General features: G+C 24.4%; 7 protein-coding genes across 7 annotated transcripts; 3 read left to right on the top strand and 4 right to left on the bottom strand.

Moving 5' to 3' along the window:
• Positions 1–1,082: 1,082 nt before the first annotated feature.
• Positions 1,083–2,835, bottom strand: MKS88_002313 (uncharacterized protein; the record flags this gene model as incomplete). Its single annotated transcript, XM_067215312.1, has 5 exons — positions 1,083–1,145; positions 1,344–1,392; positions 1,463–1,558; positions 1,854–2,608; positions 2,770–2,835. The coding sequence occupies 5 exons, from the start codon at positions 2,833–2,835 to the stop codon at positions 1,083–1,085; spliced, it is 1,029 nt and encodes a 342-aa protein (XP_067073751.1).
• Positions 2,836–4,350: 1,515 nt separating this feature from the next.
• MKS88_002312 (50S ribosomal protein L22) lies at positions 4,351–5,217 on the top strand (the record flags this gene model as incomplete). Its single annotated transcript, XM_067215311.1, has 1 exon — positions 4,351–5,217. The coding sequence occupies one exon, from the start codon at positions 4,351–4,353 to the stop codon at positions 5,215–5,217; it is 867 nt and encodes a 288-aa protein (XP_067073750.1).
• Positions 5,218–5,710: 493 nt separating this feature from the next.
• On the bottom strand, positions 5,711–8,886 carry MKS88_002311 (dolichyl-phosphate-mannose--protein mannosyltransferase; the record flags this gene model as incomplete). Its single annotated transcript, XM_067215310.1, has 10 exons — positions 5,711–5,773; positions 5,967–6,072; positions 6,221–6,366; positions 6,535–6,656; positions 6,898–6,958; positions 7,257–7,362; positions 7,441–7,485; positions 7,703–7,762; positions 8,132–8,192; positions 8,868–8,886. The coding sequence occupies 10 exons, from the start codon at positions 8,884–8,886 to the stop codon at positions 5,711–5,713; spliced, it is 789 nt and encodes a 262-aa protein (XP_067073749.1).
• Positions 8,887–9,695: 809 nt separating this feature from the next.
• Positions 9,696–10,556, top strand: MKS88_002310 (eukaryotic translation initiation factor 2 subunit beta; the record flags this gene model as incomplete). The annotated part of the gene is made up of 2 exons (XM_067215309.1): positions 9,696–10,285; positions 10,481–10,556. The coding sequence occupies 2 exons, from the start codon at positions 9,696–9,698 to the stop codon at positions 10,554–10,556; spliced, it is 666 nt and encodes a 221-aa protein (XP_067073748.1).
• A 1,283-nt stretch (positions 10,557–11,839) lies between these two features.
• On the bottom strand, positions 11,840–13,888 carry MKS88_002309 (ankyrin-repeat protein; the record flags this gene model as incomplete). Its single annotated transcript, XM_067215308.1, has 6 exons — positions 11,840–11,889; positions 12,266–12,338; positions 12,773–13,039; positions 13,325–13,392; positions 13,567–13,603; positions 13,820–13,888. The coding sequence occupies 6 exons, from the start codon at positions 13,886–13,888 to the stop codon at positions 11,840–11,842; spliced, it is 564 nt and encodes a 187-aa protein (XP_067073747.1).
• A 285-nt stretch (positions 13,889–14,173) lies between these two features.
• On the top strand, positions 14,174–16,800 carry MKS88_002308 (MORN repeat protein; the record flags this gene model as incomplete). The annotated part of the gene is made up of 7 exons (XM_067215307.1): positions 14,174–14,351; positions 14,589–15,302; positions 15,490–15,612; positions 15,821–15,910; positions 16,138–16,244; positions 16,587–16,684; positions 16,752–16,800. 7 exons carry the CDS (start codon positions 14,174–14,176, stop codon positions 16,798–16,800), a joined length of 1,359 nt encoding a protein of 452 aa, XP_067073746.1.
• A 180-nt stretch (positions 16,801–16,980) lies between these two features.
• On the bottom strand, positions 16,981–17,768 carry MKS88_002307 (succinate dehydrogenase subunit 4; the record flags this gene model as incomplete). The annotated part of the gene is made up of 2 exons (XM_067215306.1): positions 16,981–17,053; positions 17,497–17,768. 2 exons carry the CDS (start codon positions 17,766–17,768, stop codon positions 16,981–16,983), a joined length of 345 nt encoding a protein of 114 aa, XP_067073745.1.
• Positions 17,769–22,673: the final 4,905 nt, after the last annotated feature.

Genomic DNA, 22,673 nt, shown 5'->3' with positions numbered 1-22,673 from the left:
TTTTATACTTTTTCCTTGGCAAAAATTAATAACAAGTACATGCTTCGTGTTCATAATAATTCCTTGACTACATTTTTTGCATTTTAATGTTTTTATATTTCTTATCCCTAGTTGAACATTCCCCTTTTTTTTTTTTTTTTTTTTTTTTTATTATCACATTTTAACAATGTACTTATGTAAATGCATATATATATATATATAAAAATACGTGCATATGTATCTCATAATGGAAATATTAATTTTCCGCAATATTTTTTATAGTTTAATATTTATAAAATTTTTCTTTAATTTTCAACGAAGAGTTTTTCAAGTCTCTTCGTTTTATTTAGTTAATTTCTCACATTCGAATTTTATCACTCTTTGCGTTTTATGTAGCTCACTTCGTTTTATGTAGCCCATACTGTTTCATATTTCCCATATCGTTTCATGTTTTCCATATCGTTTCATATTTCCCATATCGTTTCATATTTCCCATATCGTTTCATGTTTTCCATATCGTTTCATATTTCCCATATCGTTTCATATTTCCCATATCGTTTCATGTTTTCCACATCGTTTCATATTTTCCATATCGTTTCATATAGCCTATATCTTTTCATTTCATTAATTCGCAGTTACTATTTAGCTTCATATATTTTTAAATAAATCTGATTTAAAATTTTATAAACAGATTATTTCTTTGTTTCATTTAACGTATGAAAAAATAAACATCATTTAATTATATTATTTTCATATAATTAACGAACTATTCTTTTTGCGTAAATGGAGATTTAACGTCTTAAAAAGCACTTATCCGTGAAAGATAATATAAAATAATGAGGAGTTAAATAAATAACAAATATTGTTATGAGAGATAACAAACCCACATAAAAAAAAAAAAAAAAAGATATAGAAAATAAGCAAAAATGAGCAAAATTGAATAAAAATGAACAAAAAGAAGTAAAAATAAAAAGAACGGGAAAAACTACACGCAATGCAGTAAAAAAAGGAAAATCAAAAAATTTAAAAAAAAAAAAAAAAAAAAAGCTAGTTTTGTTCTCATTCATTATAACTAGTCAAGGGTTATAAAAAAGTACTTTTAATCAATATAACAACTCTACACTTATTGTTAATTTTAGCAACTTTTCATTGAAGTATGCCGTTACCTATTTAGAAATAAAAGATAAGTATAAAATGTATTCTCATAAACGTACCATTTAAAAAGCACAGAGTTTATGTGTATGTGTATGTATAGCGACACTTTACACATGTGTGTGGATACAGGTGTATACGCATACCTGTACATACAAATGTTTTTTTTTTCATATTTTGTTTTTTTCATTTTTTTCTGTTTTTCATCGTACGTTGTCACTTAAGCTCTCTTTGAAGTTTAAAGACATACAATCATTGGAACTGCAAAGAAAGAAAAAATTTAAGGAGAATGTATGGGCTTACTTTATATGGGCAGTGTGCATGTTGTTACCTGTTGGAAACGCAAATATCAATATTATTGTCTTTTTTTATAATTTCCAAATCGTCGTACGAGATGTTATTAAAGGTTAAAATAATGTGAAGAAATCTGTAATGGAAAAGTATTATATATAAATATATGTATATATATATATATTATATATGTATATATATATATATATAAAATATATATATATATATATATATTTATTTTATATATATGTACTAACGTACAGGTGTATGCAGTATATGTAGGTACACATATATGTGTACAAAACGAAGAAATAGAGAATCTTTCATAAGGCTCCTTTTTCGAAGGGTAAACAAAATTATGCATACATGCGTATCCACATAGGTATATGTATAAAAAAACCATTAGGTGAATAAAAAAAAAAATATTTAACCTGTCAATAATAGAATAATGATAGGACTTTACTTGCTTTGGTATGTTAATTTTATGACTTTCGTTGCCTTTACTTTGTTTAATAGTTTTTACTGATTGCATATCATTCAAAATATTATTGGATGAGTCAAATATTTTTATTTCTTTTTTTTCATCCTCTGTTGTATTATTAATTTTACTTTGCTTTTCATTTAGTATGTTGTAAAATTTGATATCAGTCTCATCTACTGTTGGTTGATTTTCTTGACTTATATTATAATCTGCACAGTGCGGATTTAAATAATGAGTAGTTTTGGGGATATATTGTAATTCTATAAATTTAAAAGAATTCGTATTAATATTTATATCATTGCTAAGCGTTTTTTCAGAGTTATTTATAATTTCCAAAATTCTTGTTATAATTATATTTTTAAAAAGGACATCATTCATATTTTTATATATAATGGAATGAATAACTGCTTCCGCATACATGTCTTTTGAGCTTTCTCCTTTAATTTTACATGTACTTATAAAAATGTTTTCAAAATTTATATTATTTATATTCTTCATAAAATCGTCTGGAAGAACTGGTGCTTTAATTTTATTAGTATAATATATATTAATAAAATAATCACATATTTTTTCTTTATATTCATTAGTCTTAGTTTTGATAGAAACTCTCTCAACATCTGTCACTACACAAAAGCAAAACTTAGGCTTAATAGGTTTCGTCTGGTTTAATTTGTTCATGTGCTTTTTCATAAATTTTTCATAAGCCTGCACAATAAAGGAATGAAGAAAAAAAAAAAAAAAGGTATAAATCGTTGTCATCATTAACCACTGTACTTGATGGTGTTATTGCTTCTATGCGGACACTACTACTGCTGCTGATGTAACTTTCATTTATTTATATTTCTTTTTCTCTTTTTTTTATTAACATTCTTATCATTTTTATGTAAGTCGTTCAAAGCGTCCCAAATACATTCAGCCTTCTTTAAGTCCATTTTAAAACTAATTCTTGAAGAGTTTATTCATTCATTCATTTATATAAATATATATATATATATATATATATTTATGTAGTCTGCTACTGTTATATAACTCATTAACTGCTAATTTGATTTTAGAATTTTTTTTTTATTTTGCATTTGATTATCGTTTGTATGTATTTTCTATACGATATCCCAAGCAAAAAGAAAAGAAAAAAAAAATAATAATAATAAAATAGAGTAAAACAAAAAAAAATCTATAAAGATGAAATATAAATCTCTAAGGATTAAATATAAATCTCTAAGGATTAAATATAAATCTCTGAAGTTGAAATATAAATCTCTAAAGATGAAATATAAATTATTCCTGTGTTCCCCCCAACGGAACTTGTAAGTCGTATTGGTATCATTAAATTAAAAGGAATCTAAAAGGGGCGCACTCGTGTAAATCTCTTAAAATTGTGAGCAATATATTTGTAAGAAATTTTATTTAAATGGTTAAACGTGCACATGCATACAAGCATACATGCCCACATACATACATACATACATACATTCACATATACATACTTATATACATTCATATACACATACATACATTCACATATACATACTTATATACATTCATATACACATACATACATACATACATACATACATACATTCACATATACATACTTATATACATTCATATACACATACATACATACATACATACATTCACATATACATACTTATATACATTCATATACACATACATACATTCACATATACATACTTATATACATTCATGTACCCATACATATACCCATACATTAATACATACATGAGCAATCGTGTGTGCACTATTTATACACCATTTAAATCATTGCTTATGCAAATGTACACATATAACCAATACTGAAATATTATGGTCATAAGGAGGGCATAAAACGCTGTTATTTTTTTTAGCTCTTTTTAAAAGTATAGAAATGAGAAGGAATATAAAATAACGTAGTTCGTCTTGATATAATTATAAATTAACCTAGTTCAATGTTGTTTTTAAAAAATAGATAAACAAATAAATAATTAAATGAACAAAGGTTAGCTTCTTTTCGCATGATACTATATAACAAAAAAAAAAAAAAAAAAAAAAAAATGGTAGAATAAAATTACACAAAATGGTATAGTGCATTTCATATAGGCAATTATACTATTACATAAAATGAGAAAAAAAAAAAAAAAAAAGAATTGAGTGTAACGAAGTAACGAGAAAAAATGAAACGGATCAAAGTTTCATTTCACGAAATAACCAAGCAAAATGATGAAAGATATTATAGCAGCTTAATATGTAAACGAAAAAATACTAATATATATACATTGTGCATACGAAGCAAAACACGCAAAACTGTTAACATTATGTTACAAAGTAGAAAAAATTAAAATCTGAGAAAAAGGAAAAAAAAATTTTTTTAAATAATATTGCAAAAATATGTTCAACAGACAGTATTAATTACATATTATAATAATTGCACGACATTTTTATGTATCATGCTACTATGTAAGTTAGAAAAGATAATTGAAAAGAACTTTTTTTTAATAAATAAAAAATATGTTAATACAAATGTACAGCTAAGAAATCCTTATTACAGGAAGAAGGGGTTTTGGGAATGGAGAAGAAGAATAATTCATAGATATAATGAAAAAAGATATATTAGAAAAGGTATAATACCAAAAATTCGAAATAAAAAAGAAGAAAAAATAAAAAATAGAAAAGACGATGTATTTTGGACATTTAAAGTATATCAGTTAAAAATAAGTTTAAGAAATTTATATAGTTTTGGAAGGCTTATAAAAGGATTACATTTAGAGGATGCTTTAGTATTTTTAGAATCCATACCACAAATCCGGATAAATAATATTCTAAATTCTTTATTAAATTCAAAAAAAAAAATTGTAAACACTTTTAATGGTGATGTTTCAAGACTGTATATTGACAATGTACAAATACATTACAACACACCAATGAAATATATTAAATATCATGCACTTGGACATTTTGGATTGGTTAAAAGTTATAGAAATACTTTTACATATACAATTAAACAAATGAACATACAAGAATTTTATCATAAAATATTCATTAGGGGAAATGTTCCTCGTACCTTATCTCATAATATGCGGTTATATTTACATCAAGATAGAATTAACAAAGACACCTTAATTGAATGGTATCCATACATATGCGCACATTCTAGATATTATTTCAGGGAAAAATTGAGATATTTAAATAATATATACCAGTTCAATTATTATAAATCCAGACATAAGTGGATACAAAATTATTTCAACAACATCGACCGAAGAACTAAGGAGTTGAAGCTCCAGCGCAGTGCGCTCAGCGAGAAGGAAAATTAGTAGGGATGCACGCATACGCATACGCACACACACATATATATATATATATATATTTTTTTTTTTTTTTTTCTTTTTCTTTTGAAGCTAGCCAAACGTTTTGTCCCTGCCTTTACCTTATTTTTTATTATCACTGTTTTGTTTTATTTTGATTAACTTATCGACTGCGAAATTTTATGTTTTAATTATGTTAATTTATTTATTTATTTGTTTAAGGTGGAAATACAAAAAAAAAAATTAATATATATGGGAAAAAAGGTAATAAGAAAAGTATAAAAGATAAGGAAAATAGAAAAGGAAAATGGGAAAGGAAAATGAGAAAGGAAAATGGGAAAGGAAAATAGGAAAGGAAAATGGGAATAGAAAAGAGGAATAGAAAAGAGGAAAATAAAATGAAAAAAAAAAAAAAGGAACTTCTATGTAAACATTCTAAATTTACAAGATTTCCATAATACATGTTTGTACATAATTTTTAAAAAAAAAATTGGGAAACAATTCAAAGTTCATCATTAGTATATTTCTCACTTTTATCATAATTAAAATGTGATATAATTACCCCCTACAAATTTGAAGTTAAAAAAATTTTTGGTTTCATGTGCATTGGTACAAATTTATATATATATATATATATGTATATATTTGCATATGTCCAAATTTGTATACGCGTGTTCTCACCCACTGCTTACATATATGCATAAATAAAAAGGTGCACATGCGCATATGTAAATAATATTTCTTTCTCTGTTATTTACCGATTTAGCCCTCCATTTCTGATCGTCCTTTTGATTATTGTATTTCATAATGCAAGCCTCCAAATGATACAAAATGGGGCAGTTATAACAATTATACTGATTGAATCTGTAATAACAAATTAACAAATAGGTATTAACATGTAAAGAGGAAAGTACGTTGTGTAAAGATATACATATATAGGTACATGTACATATGTGTAAAAATATTTACGAAGGTGCAATCTCTAATGGAATATTTCATCTTAAGGTATTACTCGTAATTTTTGCTAGTAGACAAATAACCATTATGGTTTATATTTTTCAAAAAAACATTTTCACCCAATTTCCAATATGATTTATTTTTTTTATTTTCACATACTACTTGGAATTTCCCCGATGAGTTATCCTGATGAACACTTAACTATTAAAAGAAGCAGAAACGTACATAATACACATATACAACAGCTTGTATGGAATATTTCAGGGGGACCACATCATGTACGTATATGTATATACATATATGCATGTACTTGTATTATGTGTACATATGCATGCCCCTTACACATGCAGAAGCTACATTTTTTATTACCTCATAATTGTTCGATAAAATGGAATCATGTGATGACCCTATTAAATATCCATTAGACTTTACATGCTTTAATGTAACAATTTCATCACAGTTTATTTTATTTCCTGTAAAACTTTTCCCTTCTATATTAAGATAAAAAAAAATAATAAAAAATAAAATAATAAAAAATAAAATAATAAAAAATAAAATAAAATAAAATAAAAAAATAAACAATAAAATAAATAATAAAATAAAATAACATTTTCATCGAATGTTGCGTATACATACGCTTATTTTACTTTTTTTTCTTCTCAATTTTCCAAATTATTTTATTTTATTATTATTATTATTTGTTTTTTTTTAATTTTCTTTTTGGCTTTATACCTTCGTAAACGTTAACTGTCCACAATAAATCCTCCTCATTCTTGTTGGTAGTTACTGCGGTCTTTTGTAAAAATTATTCATGTACTTATTATACGAGCAGTTATGCATACATAAACGTAATACACATATGTATATATATGTATATATTTATAACTACAGAAACATATATAATAAAACTTTTGTTCTTTTACTGAACAAGATGAAGATTTTTACACAACTAAACAGTAAAAAAGGTATCTCTCTTTTAATACACATATAAACATATGTACATAAACTTATATGCATACTTTATAACAAAAAAAAAAAAAAAAATTTCTTTTAAAGTGAGAAGTTAAATTGTTTTAAGTATTAGAGTGTACGACATATTTATTATTATTATTATCATCATCATCACTACCAATATTATCATCATCATCACTACCAATATTATCATCATCATCACTACCAATATTATTATCATCGTTACTACCAATATTATAATCATCATTACCAATATTATTTATTTTTTATTTTTTTTTCACTTTTAAATGTGTTACCACTAACTGATTCCCTGACCCACTTCCCCATTTCATATCTGTTGAAAAAAGTCTATTAAAAAAAAGGAAAAATGCAAGAGCTAAATGAAAGCGCCAAATGTAAAACATAAATAAATAGGTGTGTAATAAGACATATGGATACGAACATAAAGAGGATGAATACAAGAACAAACAAAATGGCATGCATACTTGAACAGTTTTCTCACATGAAATAAATGTATATAAAAATTATTATTCTCTTTGTCATAGTAAAAAGTATATAATATTACTTGTATTTTGTTCCAATATTCTCTAGAATTATAGAGCTACCATCTGTTACATAGAAACAACTATATACATGAAAAAATAAAAAAAAAAAAAAAAAAAAAAAAAAAGCAAAAAGGTGATAACTAATCATCTTATTAATATTAGTTTATTAACTCTATAATTCAGATAAATTTTGAGGAGCTCTTTAAATTTTTCTTCTTTCTTCGTACGATTAAGTAATATATTACATTATATTATATATATATATATTTATTTATATATCAAATAATACATTCGAAAGAACAACAAAAGAATTAGTAAATTGACAATAAAAAAGAATAATTATAAAATAAAGTGGTCCCGTAAACTCCCAAACATTAAAACAATAAAATAACAAGAAAAATGAATGAAAAACAATGTAAGTGTATTATATATATATACAATTATTTAACTATAAAAAATTCTTAAAAGGAGAAATTAATTTAAAAGATAGTTTGACGTAATCTGTTATATCTAGCACAAAAGAAGCGAAACAAAAAAAAAAAATATAATAAAATCATTCTGAATGCTCGTATATATAATAAGAAAAAAGAGGGGCATTATACAGTGCATATATTTTATATATATATTTATATATATTATGTATGTTATTTTCTGATATATGCACAAAATTATTCGCAAAATATTTTTTCTTCTTTTTTCCCCTTCCTGATTTATTTTGAAATGCACTAGAGCATATTTAAAAACACCTTAAAACTTTTTAATTGTTCGTTTTTCAAAAGAAAAACTTAAAATTTAGAATGTACACCAACTTTTTAAAATTTTATTGATTCTTATTCTAGGGGCATACGTTATTGCAAACGTTATATAATATGTAGATAAAGTAATATTATTTAAAATTTTTTCTGTTTTTTTGAATGTTTTTCTAAAGGTACGACTGAATTGAAATAATAAACCCCATAAAAGGAACTGTTTAGATTTTTTGCGCACATCTTATGGAAGCCCCTACTCATTTGTTTTATTCATTTATATGTGTATATATATATATATATATATTTACATGTACGTATTTATATATGTACTATGTATGTATTTACGAAAGTACGTATGTTTAATATTATACATGTACACAATTATGTATATAAATATGCATATTTATATATATATATATATATAATATTTCCATACCGTTTTTCATTTTATCCATCTCTTTTTTTTTGTTCATTCATTGATTTCATTTTTGTGCTCATTTTTAATATTTTTTTTTATACTTGAAAAAGAATATATATACCATATTACCATTTGTAGTTAAGTCATTGCATAAGTTCAAGATTAGTAAGCATGAACGCATTGTAAATTAAAAAGAAACATACATACATATATACATATTATATATACGTATGCATCATTTACGAATATATATTATATATAAATATAACATATATAAAATATATGAATTGTATATTTATATAACATATATAAAATATATGAATGTATATTTATATAACATATATAAAGTATATGAATGTATATTTATATACATATTTATGATCATTTTTCGCGTTTATTCGAGTTTTCTCTATGTTATAATTAAAAATAAGAACATTTCTATGTGAAACTAAAATATTAAGTATACAGTAATTAAAAAAAAAAAACCAAAAAAAAAAAATATATGTATGTATATGTACGTACTTGCTAATATGTATTACTGAAAAAAGTGGGAAATATTAAAATAAGTAAATAGCTTATATATACAAACATATATCCACATATAAATATAAAAATAGTAGATCGCTGTTTGCTAAAAAATTTAAACAGATATAAACATCCTTTTTCACATTACGGCTGAACGGGCATTTTATATCAAATTTTGGATATAATATACTCAAAAAAAAATAAAATAAAAATAAAAATAAAATAAAAATAAAAAATAAAATAAAAATAAAATAAAAATAAAATATATAAATAGATATACACACACATACGCAAACATACACGCGCGTAGAGCATTTAAATATGGAAGAAAAAGTGGAAGATGCAAGCGCGGCTTTTGAAGATTTGGACAAGGTAAATGATGAAGCACAACAATTGTTCGATTTCGGTGAAAAAAAAAAAAAAAAAAAAAAAAAAGAGATAACAGAACAAATAGAAGAAGTTATAATAGATGGAACAGGTAAAGTATTTGAAAGAGGTGAAATATACTCTTACGAAGAATTACTAAATAGGATACAAGTCTTAGTTAATAAGCATAATATAGATTTATGTATATCAAAAAAGTATACAATCAAACCACCACAAGTTGTTAGAGTCGGTTCGAAAAAAGTAGCATGGATTAATTTTAAAGATATTTGTACAATTATGAATAGAAATGAAGAACATGTATTTCATTTTGTTTTGGCAGAATTAGGAACAGAAGGGTCCATAGCAGGAGAAGGGCAGTTAGTGTTAAAAGGAAAATATGGACCAAAACATATTGAAGCATTATTAAGAAAATATATAACTGAATATGTTACTTGTCAAATGTGTAAAAGTCCTAATACAGCAATGGAAAAGGATAGTAGGACTAGGCTTTTTCATCAACATTGCAATGCTTGTGGGGCCAAAAGGTTACCTTTTTTTTTTTTTGTTTTCTTTTTAACATACATTTTTAAATGTTTATTTTTTTTATGTTGTACAAATCCCCCACTAACGCAAACTTCATATATTCCAGTATGCTTCTTATTTATCCGTTTGTTATGTTTTACTGCCTGCTGTACAACACCATTTATTTTGCGTTTTTCTCGCTTTATTGTTTTTTTCAGATCCGTTACTACTATCAAGAGTGGTTTCCATGCACTTGGAAGAGGAGAAAGAAGGAAAGCAAAGCATATTAATTAAGGTTAAAAGTGTAAATTTATAAACATATAAACTTATAAGCATATATATATATATGTATATGTATATATATATAACTTAAAAATTGTATAATTATATCAAAAAAAAAAAAAAAAGAAAAAAAAGAATACACATAAAACATTCTTTTTTTTTTTTTTTATGACCCCAAAATAAAAAATATAAAATAAAATAAGCATAAAAAAAGCCCATTTTTTGTTTTTTAAATATACCCTGAGATTCATTTGTATAAAATTTAGTTTAGCTTGTTAGTTTTTAAATAATTATATTTATTATGAAGTACATACATATATACGTGTATATAAATATATATACATATGTGAAGTACTAACGAATTAGCAGTATTGTAACAATTATTATAAGAGCAAAAAGGAAAAAAAAAAAAAAAGAGGCAGAACAGTATTTATTATTGCAATATACAAATTATATATTTATGTTACAATTTATTATGTAGTCTATTACTACGAATAAAATCCAAAAAAGTGTGTATATGTATATCTCTGCATATTTCTACGCATACCTATTTTTTATGCCACTCCTACGTAAGCATACAAATGTAAATTTATATTACTCATGCATATTGAGACATATTTATAATTTTTTATTTATGCAGAGTTGATGTTTTGTATTGCGCAATTAAAAAGTTCTTCCAATTTTCCCTTTTTCTTTTTTGTCTCGTATATATATATATGTATATGTATATACATATACGTATGTGTATACATTTGCAAATTTAAAAATAAGAAGCGAAAAAAGTCTTGTTAATATGATAATACCATTTTATATATAAATATATGTATGTTTACACTCATTCATATATACGTCTGACGCAGGCAATAATACATAAGATAATAAATTACATTTCCTCCTTTTCTTTTTTAATTACACCAAGTCTACTTTTCATGAATGCATGTATTTTTGTTTTAAGTTTAAACGTAAACGTATGTATTTATTTATGCATGTATGTATGTATGTATACATATATTTATTTATTTATTCACATATACACACCTGCGGGTGTTGTATATATGTTCACCAATGCGCACAACATCGCCATTTAAATATTCCTATTACAAATTTAATTAAAAATATTATTTTAAATTGCGTTAAAAACTATGAAAATATGATGGGAAACATAATTCCCCAAGTAACTGATAACTGTTAATTGTTCTGATGAAATTGTACAGGTCATCATGTGATCATACCATCATGCCATTATACCATTACACCATTATACCATTTCGCCATTATATCGTTGTATAATATTCTTAATCTATATTTAACGCTCCCTTTGAATCTTTAACAATTATCTCGTTACCTATTAAAGTAAAAAAAAAAAAAAAAAATGTGCAAAATAAATAGGAATTTAAAATAAAGCTTAAGGGATGTTAAGGCGCGTATATAAAGAGCTAGTTAGCGGTCGTAACTATGGTTATACATATGAGTGCGTCTGTGTGTGTAATAATATATTTGTATGTATTTTTTTTTTTTTTTTTCTCTTGAACTTTTATATAATATATAGGTGGATAATTTTGTCTTTCCAGTGAAGTCCGCGTAATCATACACACTTGCATTATTCTGAAAAAAGTATGGACGATATATATATATATATATATATATATATATATATAATGAATGTTACAATTATAGTTATACATTTTGTTTTACTTTAGTTGCACATATTTTTAAATTACGAGCAACAAGATTTAATATTACCTGGTCTTTCATTTTCACATCAACACCGCTCTCTATTAACAGTTTAACAATCTAATAAAAACCAGTGATCATACTATTTAATTAGTAGCAGCGATAAAAGTGTAATTGTATGAAGTGAAGAATAAGATACAGATTTGATAGTGCTATAAGTACATACGAGCATGTAATTACATATGAAAGTACACGTGCCAACATACAAACGTACCACAATTGTACACGTGTCTATGTACATATATATATATATATATATATGTATTTATATGCATAAGGGTACACCCCATGTGAGTGTTATCAAGTTGAGCATAAAGCAAAATGTAACATTACATCATAATGTTTATTTATTATGGCGTAAAATATAGGGGTTTGTCCTTCCTTAAATGAAGAAACATGTGGAAGTGATTTATTTTGTTTATTAAAATGTTATGCGTTATGCTATATTTTGTCTTCTTTTGCCCATATATATATATTTATGTATGTACATTTACATGTGCGCTTATATTTCCCATTGATCTGTTAAAGCGCCAATTTTTACTGTATAATTTTTTCATTCTAACATTATCTTTAATGTTTATATCGGCATTGTTTTCAATAAGAAATTTAGCTATATGTGTATGTCCGTATTTGGAACAAATATGAAGGGGTGATATCCCATTAACATCCTTATGATTTATGTTACTCCCCTTTTTTAAAATTATTCTAGCTATTTTTAAATTTCCATTTCTACAACTGTACCAGAAGGCTGTTCTATTATGCTGGCGTGGTAAAATTAAAAAGGAAATGAGAAAAAGAATAGAAAGAACAAAAAGCAGAAAAAAGTAGAAAAAGATGAAAAAAGTATTTCGTACGTTTTTATTTATAAGAAGCTTATGTCTTGCACTTATAATAACTTTTTACATTTTCTTTTTACATACTCATTATTAAATTTTGTTGTTCTGCAAGCACTGTGCAGGTGCTTATGTACAGTTAAATAGCCATATACACATATAAATGCCCACTATCCTATAAAATTAAACGAACATTTATTTCTTCCATTTTACCGGGGGTTGAACGTAATCGCCTAGTGGAATTTGCAGTTTAGACAAGGCAATGACATCTTCATAAATGTCTATTAAAGCATATCAATATATATTCATAATGGTAAGAGGTGAAAAAATAATGCATGTATATGCTTAGTATGCTTTTTTTTTTTTAAAAATCCTAATAAAAATGAAGGAATACATTTAATTATAGCAGTAATATAATAAAAATGTTAATTGAAAACGTAAACATATAATTCTACCTTTTCTTGCAGCAACTAGCATTTTTACTCTCTCTTCCTATAAGGAGAAAAATATGTATTATTTAAAGAGTTTTTTTTTTTTTTTTTTTTTTTTATATATCAAAAATGCGAAATGGCATATATTATGGAATTTATCTATTTATATTAATATTAACAGTTGCCATTATATTTGAGCATTTTGCATATGAAATTAATCAGAAGGGTCCTTAAAAAAATTGTCTTTTTATGATATATATATATATATATATATAACTATTTCTGGTATTTCTTTGTTATGTAATATTTCTTTCTCTTTTTCCCGTTTTTTATGGTCGCTAGTCATGTGATATTATTTTTTTTTTTTATATAATATGTATGTATGCTCTCCCATATATAAATATGAAAATAAAATTACTATTACTTCTTTATGTACATAGATATACAAAGAAATGTGTGTTTGTACGTGTGTATAAAAGTACGTATGTCTGTACGTATGCTTGTACGTACGTATATATGTATATATATATGCACACACATAATAAAGCAAAAATCAAGGCTTCTAATATTTTCAATGTCATATACAAAATCCAGAATTGTGCCTTAATTTTTGCATTATAATAACTTCGAAATGAGTCCAAAAAAAATTTTGAGAAATAAAATAAAACTGTTAAAAGATAATGGGGAATCGTCAAATTCGTTGGAAAATTACACGGGCATAGGGACTGTGATATTTTACCCTCATAACAATTTGAAGACAAAAGAAAAGTATTACGGAAATATCTTACTGGGAAAAAAACATGGATATGGTTGCTAACATTTTTTATACATTACACTTATGCACATGCAGGAATGCACATGCGAGAATATCCATACATGAATGAACTTAGAAGAATATACTTAAAGGAATTCATTTGAATGAATGCATTTCATTCGTGTCTGTTCCCTACTTTATTGAACTACTGAAATTTTGAAATAGTGAAATAGTGAAATAGTGAAATTCAGAAATATTTTTATTTTATTTATTTTTTTTTTTTTATTTGAAGGGGAGTACAGTTATCATAATGGTGATTTTTATCAAGGATTATATGAACATGGCAAGAAAAATGGTATAGGCACTTATTATTATAGTAACAACATAAAAAAAAAAGGAAATAAAAAATTAAGTAAACGTCATGTTAAAAAAGAAAACCAAAGTGATAGCGAAGAACAGCAAAGCGCATACGGAGTAAGTGATGAGGAAAATGAAAAGAGTAGAAGTGAGGAGGAAGGTGAAGATAATGTAAGTGAAAAGGAGGGAAACAACAATGATGAAAGCGGCCAAGAAGTGAGCAATTATGAAGGAAGCGACCTAGAAGAGAGCAATCAAGAAGAGAGCGAAAATTTCGAAAGTCAGGACGAGAAAAGTGAAGATTTCCAAAGTGACTATGAGCAAAACAGTGAAGACACGAGCGAAGGAAATACCAATGAGAGCTCAAAAAACAGTGAAAATAACGAGAATAACGAAAACGATGAAAACGATGAAAACGATGAAAACGATGAAAACGATGAAAACGATGAAAACAACGAAAACAACGAAAACAACGAAAACGATGGTATTAACGCCTATGAGGATGACGATAAAGAATATTATGAATATGACCATAAAGAAAACAAAGATTTTTATAAAAATAAAAAAAAGTTTTCTAAGAAGTTATTAAAACTTATGAAAAATTTGGATCAAACCAAAATGAAAAAAAACAGCATCAGTCCTGTGGAAGGTACCTACATGAGTACGAGCACGTAGACATATCATTATGTGCAAATATGCATATTTACATATAGATATGTATTTATATAAGCCCATATGTATGTATATATATATATATGTATTTGCTAAGGGGACGGATTCGCTAAATATATATATATATTTATTCATATATATGTGTATATATTGCGCATAAGCAGAACAAAAGAATTACTACTATGGAAACTATGCCAACGGTTTAAAACATAACGATGGGATGATGTTGTATAAAAATGGGGATATATATGTGGGTAGTTGGAAATTCGGGAAAAAAAATGGATGGGGTAATTTAATGTACTGTTATGTTGTAATATATTTATGAGTGTTAATTCACTGAGCGTTCAATATTTAATGTATAGAATACACATATTGTAATTACAGATCAATATGTACATATATACATAAATCTGTGTATGTATATATATGCATATATGTGCAATTTAATTTAAACTCTACATAAAATCACATTTCACTAATGTTTGTAAAATATAGGAAAGTACATATACAAAAAATGCAGAAGCCTATTGGAAGGGTATTGGGAAGACGGATTCTTATCATATGGGAAATGGATTTTGCCAAATGGTTTAAACTTATTATTATTATTTTTTTTTTTTTTCTATGTACTATGCGTACGTACATATAATATCACTTATCAATGTAAACACGTTAATAATAACATATCTATATACAACAAAATTGCATATTCACAATTCACTACGTATCATTCGCAATTCGCCATTCACTGTTCACCATATACCGTTCACCATTAACCGTTTATCAATAATTCTTATTCCCATTTTTCAATTTAGGAAATTATTTTGTTGGGAATTTTAAAAACAACAAACCGATGGGGGAAGGCATATGGGTTTTGAAGGACAGAACACAATTAAACGTTTATTATCAGGAAGTTAAAAAGGTAATAAAAATATAACATGAATGCAACAAGCATGTAACAAGCATGTAACAAAAATGTAATAAAAAATTTACATTTTTTTTTTGTTTACATATTGAATTCTTTATACTTTTTTGAGGAGGAGTAAATATATATCCCCCCTCAATTATGTACAATATGCATATGCACATAAAAACACATAAGCGCGTATCAAAAATTAAAAAAAATTAATAATAAAATAAATGCCTATAAAAAGAGGTCTATATTAATAACATACATGTATTTCAATATAATACATAAAAATAAAAAAATGATATAAAACATACATATATTATAAAATACAAAACACAAAACATTTAATCACAGAATTCCAAAGAAAAAAAAAAAAAGCTTAAAAAAGGAAATGCCGATAAGGGTACAAACAGCATATTAATATATAAGCCACTGTACATAACTTCTACCAGGTGAGAGATCTTCAGAAATGTAACCAAAGACTATATTTTCAATTTTTTTTTTTGCTAACCACTGAAGGGGAAAAAAGAATGATGAGAAAAATGAATGCGAAGTTGCATGTACATGAATGGGTATATATGAATGAGTATATGAATAAGTATATGCGTTGGTTTATGGGTGTATATGATGTAAATATATTTATATGATATAAATTCGTAATGAAAAAAATGTCTACCCAATTTTTTAACACAAAAAAAGGCGATAAAATGCAAAAACAAAATGTACTCAAACATATACATATGTACAGCTACTGTTTTTTACTTTTAACGTCTAAAGGAGAAAAACTCTTTTTCTTATTTTTGGAATATTCGAAATAGATCCTACATTTATATAATTCAAAAAAAAAATAAAATAAATAATTTTAAAAAAAAGAACATATAATTACGGAAATGCTGCATGTACTAAAGGGGAATCCTTCTATGACAATACATCACATGTGTATTTGTGTATGCGTATAAATGTATATATGTATACATGCGTATGTTTGTATGTACATATGCATGTATATGGGTATATTGTATATATATGCATGTTTTTAACATACAAGCACAATCTGTGCAGACATTCGACGTGTAACACAAACTGTATACATTTGCATACTCATCCTCTACATATATTTACAGCATAACGTAATATACATAATTTACATATATAGGCGTATACATAAGCGCATGCGCATACAGATAAACATATTTATATATATAGCATGTACATAGCATGTACCGTTTGCATAATATAAACATTCTATATATGTGATTCTTACCAATTAATACTAATAGCAAACCCCACGAGACAAACTAAAAACCCATAGTACATATATAATATATTTCGATCCTTATTCTTTACATTTCTTATATTAAAAGAATAAATGTAATGCAATACTGTTACAAACATTAAAATAATGGAAATATTTACAGCTTTAAAATATTTGTCAATGCCACTACCGAAAAGTTTACTTAGAACTGATTTACCACTCCCAAATATTGAACATTCAAACCCCTTCTTTTTCTTCCCTAACGGCAATTTGAACTTCATTTTTACTTTATTCAAATTATAAGAAAAAAAGCTATATATATGTATATATAAATTTACAATAGGTATATATAAACACAGTATGTACGAATAAACACAATATGTATGTATAAATACTATGTATATATATATATATATATATATATACATAACAGCTAAATATTATTGGATTTAGGCACGATAAAAATTATAATTTCTAACGAAAATATTTACATTAATATTTATACAAATACTTTCTTATAAATTAAACCCTTCCTACTTTTAAAAATATCAATAAAAGTTAATATATAAAATTAATTAAAAAAAATATTCTTTTTTTTTTTTTTTTTGTATTATATATATACATATATATATTTTTTTTTTTTCATATAATAATATTATATACAAAATGTAATTCATAAACATACATATTTTGTTCATATGTATGTAATATACTTACGTACACAAGTATGTATATATATTATATAATTTATATATATATATATATTATTTTAAAATTGTAAGGGCTATTTGTTCGTCCCCTTTTTATAATAAATGTATGGAAGTTGAAAATACATATAAAATAAAACAACAATTTAATTATTATAATTACTAAATTATAACTTTTTTAAATAAAAAATAAATATTCAAAAGAATGGTATTTTTTTCAATAAATAATAAATTAATTTTTGTAGAATAAAATTATTCTTAATTAGAAGAATACATAATGTCCGTTTAAAGAAATGATAACAAATGTATTTTTTTAACATATTATACTTCTTGTTGTATGTATAATTTTGTATTGTGTTATTACTATTATATATCCTTTTATTTTATACTTATTTTAAAATTTAATTTAACAATACGTAAAATATAGTAATTATGTATGTATATATATATATATATATATATATGCATGAAATAACGGTTTATCGTTCTTTCTGTTTTTTTTGTTATCGAACAGATGCTGATACGACGAGCAGACGTTGTTCTTTTTCTTTCTTATATAAGATAAAAAATAATACCTGATAAATAAAAATAAATGTAATTATTTTATATGTATGCGTAAGAATTTTGTTATTATTTTTTGTTTTTTATATTCCTTTATTTTAATTGAAAATACGGGAATATTATATTATTTGTATTAATAAAAAAAAAAAAATAATAAGCGTCTAATTTTATTATACAAATTTTCTTGTTCCTTTTCCTGTTCCTGTTGTTGATGATCTGTTGAAATACACTTTTTACAGTACAAACACAAAAAGAAGATACAATTTTTAGTCTACATATTATCAAGTTATTTTTTTGTTTTTATATTCTTCTCCATTTTTTTGTTGTGGCATTTTGAATGAAATATTGCTTCTAGGATGAAAGAAAAAAACATAGTAGTAGCATTATTATATTTATATACTTTTTCTTCTTTTTTATAAAAGAAGTGGTTGATACATTAATACAACGTATAGAGTGTATACTCTCTATTGAAAATGATAAAGTATTTTATTTTATTCCATTCTGATTTGTTATGAAGAAGAACAATTGCATATATAAAAACTTACATATGTACAAATAGGTTTTATATGCTTATATATGTATAAGTATGTACATATATGTGTATCATACAAGTACCATATATGCATTGAATACGTATTAAATATGTATTATATATATATATATGTGTGTATAATAATATATACGCTTTAGACAAATGCCCTATTTTAAAAAAATAAAATTTATGCTCTAATTTAATTGTACTTTTAACATATTCCTTTCCAATATCATCTTTTTTTTCTTTTTTTTTTTATTATCACTTTTTAATTTTTCCCATTTTACATCCTTTTTTATTATTATAAAAATCGTTTCCATTTGACATTAACATTTGAAAAAGAAATGCTATAAAAAAATAAGATAATCTTTTAAAAAATATTATGTACAATTCGTTAAGTCATAAGAAGCACCAAATATCAGCGTGCTGTCCACCTGTACTTTTACGAGGTGTTGTAATTTTTTTATATAAAGTAGTTAAATTGACAAGTCTATACAAGAAACATGCATAAATTCATATACACATGCTCCTGTAATACATACATACACAATACATCCATAGACAATACATATATACACAATTCATACATACATAGTACATACTTACATAGTACATACAAACATAATATTAACACATATAATAAGTATTTATATATTTACAAATTCTTTATACATAATAATCAAAAAGATAGGTTTTACATAACCAAAATGTTTTATATATATATATATATATGTATATAACATTATTTCCTCCAAAAAATTTTAAAAAAGATAAACTTACCATTTTATTTGTTTATACAATTTATATATTAAGAAATACATACACTAATTTGTGAATATCAGGTTTAAATTGAGTTCAAATTATAATTTATTCGACGGAATATTTGTATAATATTTTTTCAAGCACAGGAAAAACCCCCAAAACTAAAATTGAAATAAAAATAAGAATGAAAACTGAAAAATAGGAATCATAATTGCGCCATTTAGAAAACGAAACTCAAAAAAAAAAAAAATTTTGTAACCGAATAAAAAATATTCAAAAAGAAATATTTTTAAATATTTTTACGCATAAATAACAAGATGGCAAAACAGTGGAATAACCGAATAACTAAATTGGCCATGAACAATAGTGTTATTAACACAAGGATCAAATAGATGTTGTTACAATATAAAGGCTTTCACATGTAAAAAAGAAACAAAATAAAATTAAATGAGGATATTATTTTGAGTAAAAACTTTGAAAACACTATGTATATATTTTTCATTGTTCAGTTTAGCTTATGTACAGCAATTTTCATTCCACATGAGAATTTATATTAACTCAAACTTGTTCTTAAAATATGTAATTTGAAAAATGTGCTTAGTATGATACTTGTCAATATAAATACAAAATATATAATGCGTATATACATGCATATATGTTTATGGGCTTTTGTATGCCTATACATCTTAAGAAATTTTTACATTCCTAACATAAAAACTATAAAAAAAACGTCGTTAAAAAACAATAATATAAAATAAAATATAAATGAAAGTATAGTTGTAAGGTGCGCAAAAAAGTATGCACCAGTCATATTCATTTTTTTCAAATGCCTTCAACAAAAATGTCCATTATAAAAAAGCACCTGCTTCAACACACATTCAAAAGAGAGGAAAACAGAAATATAATTAAAAATATTAATGTAATTTCATGATTTAATCCACAAAAATACTCAAGCTTCCCTTTGAACAAGAGTAAACGTTATAATAAGATATCGTAACTGATGTAGTGTCATATGTAGCAATTCGGTTTGTCCATTAGCCCGGTTGTGCTTTCTTTTATTTATTTTTTTTTTTGTTCTAAAAATAAATTATACCCCTTTTCGCTTGTTTAAATAACAAAACAACAGTATATTTTTTGTTTTTTTTTAGAGAAAAAAAAAATAAATGATTTAAAAACAATTACAAAGGTATTAAAAATTAACCACTAAATGTTCATAGGATTAAGTGTGTGAACTGTTCAAAATGTAATTTTTAACCATAACAAAGCATATATAAAATCAGAAAAAAGGTAAATGGTAAATGATACATGGCAAAAAAAAAAAAAAAAATATATATATATGTTTACTGTTGTCAACATGTTTTTATTTAAAATAGTTACACCCTTATATAAAATATACACGACCCGTTAAAAAAGAATAGTAATTTTATGTGTGTATTTTATTATTTTTTTTTTTTTTTGTCCTAAAATGTAATACAAAAACATTTAATTCGTTTAAAGAAAAAATAATAATTTTGGGTTAAAGAAAAAGGAGGGAAAAGTATTTTAGAAAAAATCCTTTTAAACTATATTTTATTATCTTATTATTTTTTTCTCTTTTTAAGAAAAATTGCACCCCTTTCTTGCCTGTTTAATGAATAAAAAAAAAAAAAAAACAACGGTATATATATATATTTTTTTTTTTTTAGAGAAAAAAAAGATGAATGATTTAAAAATAGTTACAAAGGTATTTAAACTTAAGCACTAATTGTTCATAGAGCTATATATGTGATCTGATCAAAATGTAATGTTTAACCGAACCAGAGAATGTATAAAATGAAAAAAAATGACAAATAGTAAATGGATACATGGTAATAAAAAAAAAAAAAAAAGTACACGTTCATAACAACGTATTTTTGTTTGAATTGGTTACACCCAGATATATACAATATACTTATATCTGTTATTAAAAAAAAAATTGTAATTAATGTATTTATATTTATTTTATTTTATTTATTATTTTTTTTAATTAAATATATAATGTAAAAAGTTTAATACGGAAAAAGTAAAAAAACAAAATTATTAAAATTAACAAAATTATGGTTTAAAGGGGAAACGCGAAAAAGTATTTTTAAAAAAACACGTTCACTTATAAGTTATCTTTTTCGTTTTTTCAATAAAAAAACAGCTTTACATATGTAAACATATATGTATACATATATATATCCATGTATATATACCTATATCTATATATATACATGAATATAAATGTATATATATACATACATGTAATATATACAACATATATATATGTAAATATATATATCCATGTATATATACCTATATCTATATATATACATGCATATAAATGTATATATATACATACTTGTAATATATACAACATATATATATGTGTTCAAAACCAATGGGGGGGAAAAGGTAGAAAGGGCAAAATAAGGAGTAATCTAATATAGGCACAAAATGAATAATATCCACAATCTCCGCAATTCTAAATAAGGTGAACAGTTTTTCTGAATGACTATAACTAAAGTTAAGGGATATAATTGTTTATTTTTCATATGCATAAAAGAGGCATTTTTATAGTAAAAATATGCCTATAATATTTTATATGCACATGTGCTAGCATA

Source organism: Plasmodium brasilianum, chromosome 8 (genome assembly GCF_023973825.1).
Source record: "Plasmodium brasilianum strain Bolivian I chromosome 8, whole genome shotgun sequence".
Lineage (NCBI taxonomy): Eukaryota > Apicomplexa > Aconoidasida > Haemosporida > Plasmodiidae > Plasmodium > Plasmodium brasilianum.
This window is presented reverse-complemented; position numbering and strand designations above follow the sequence as displayed.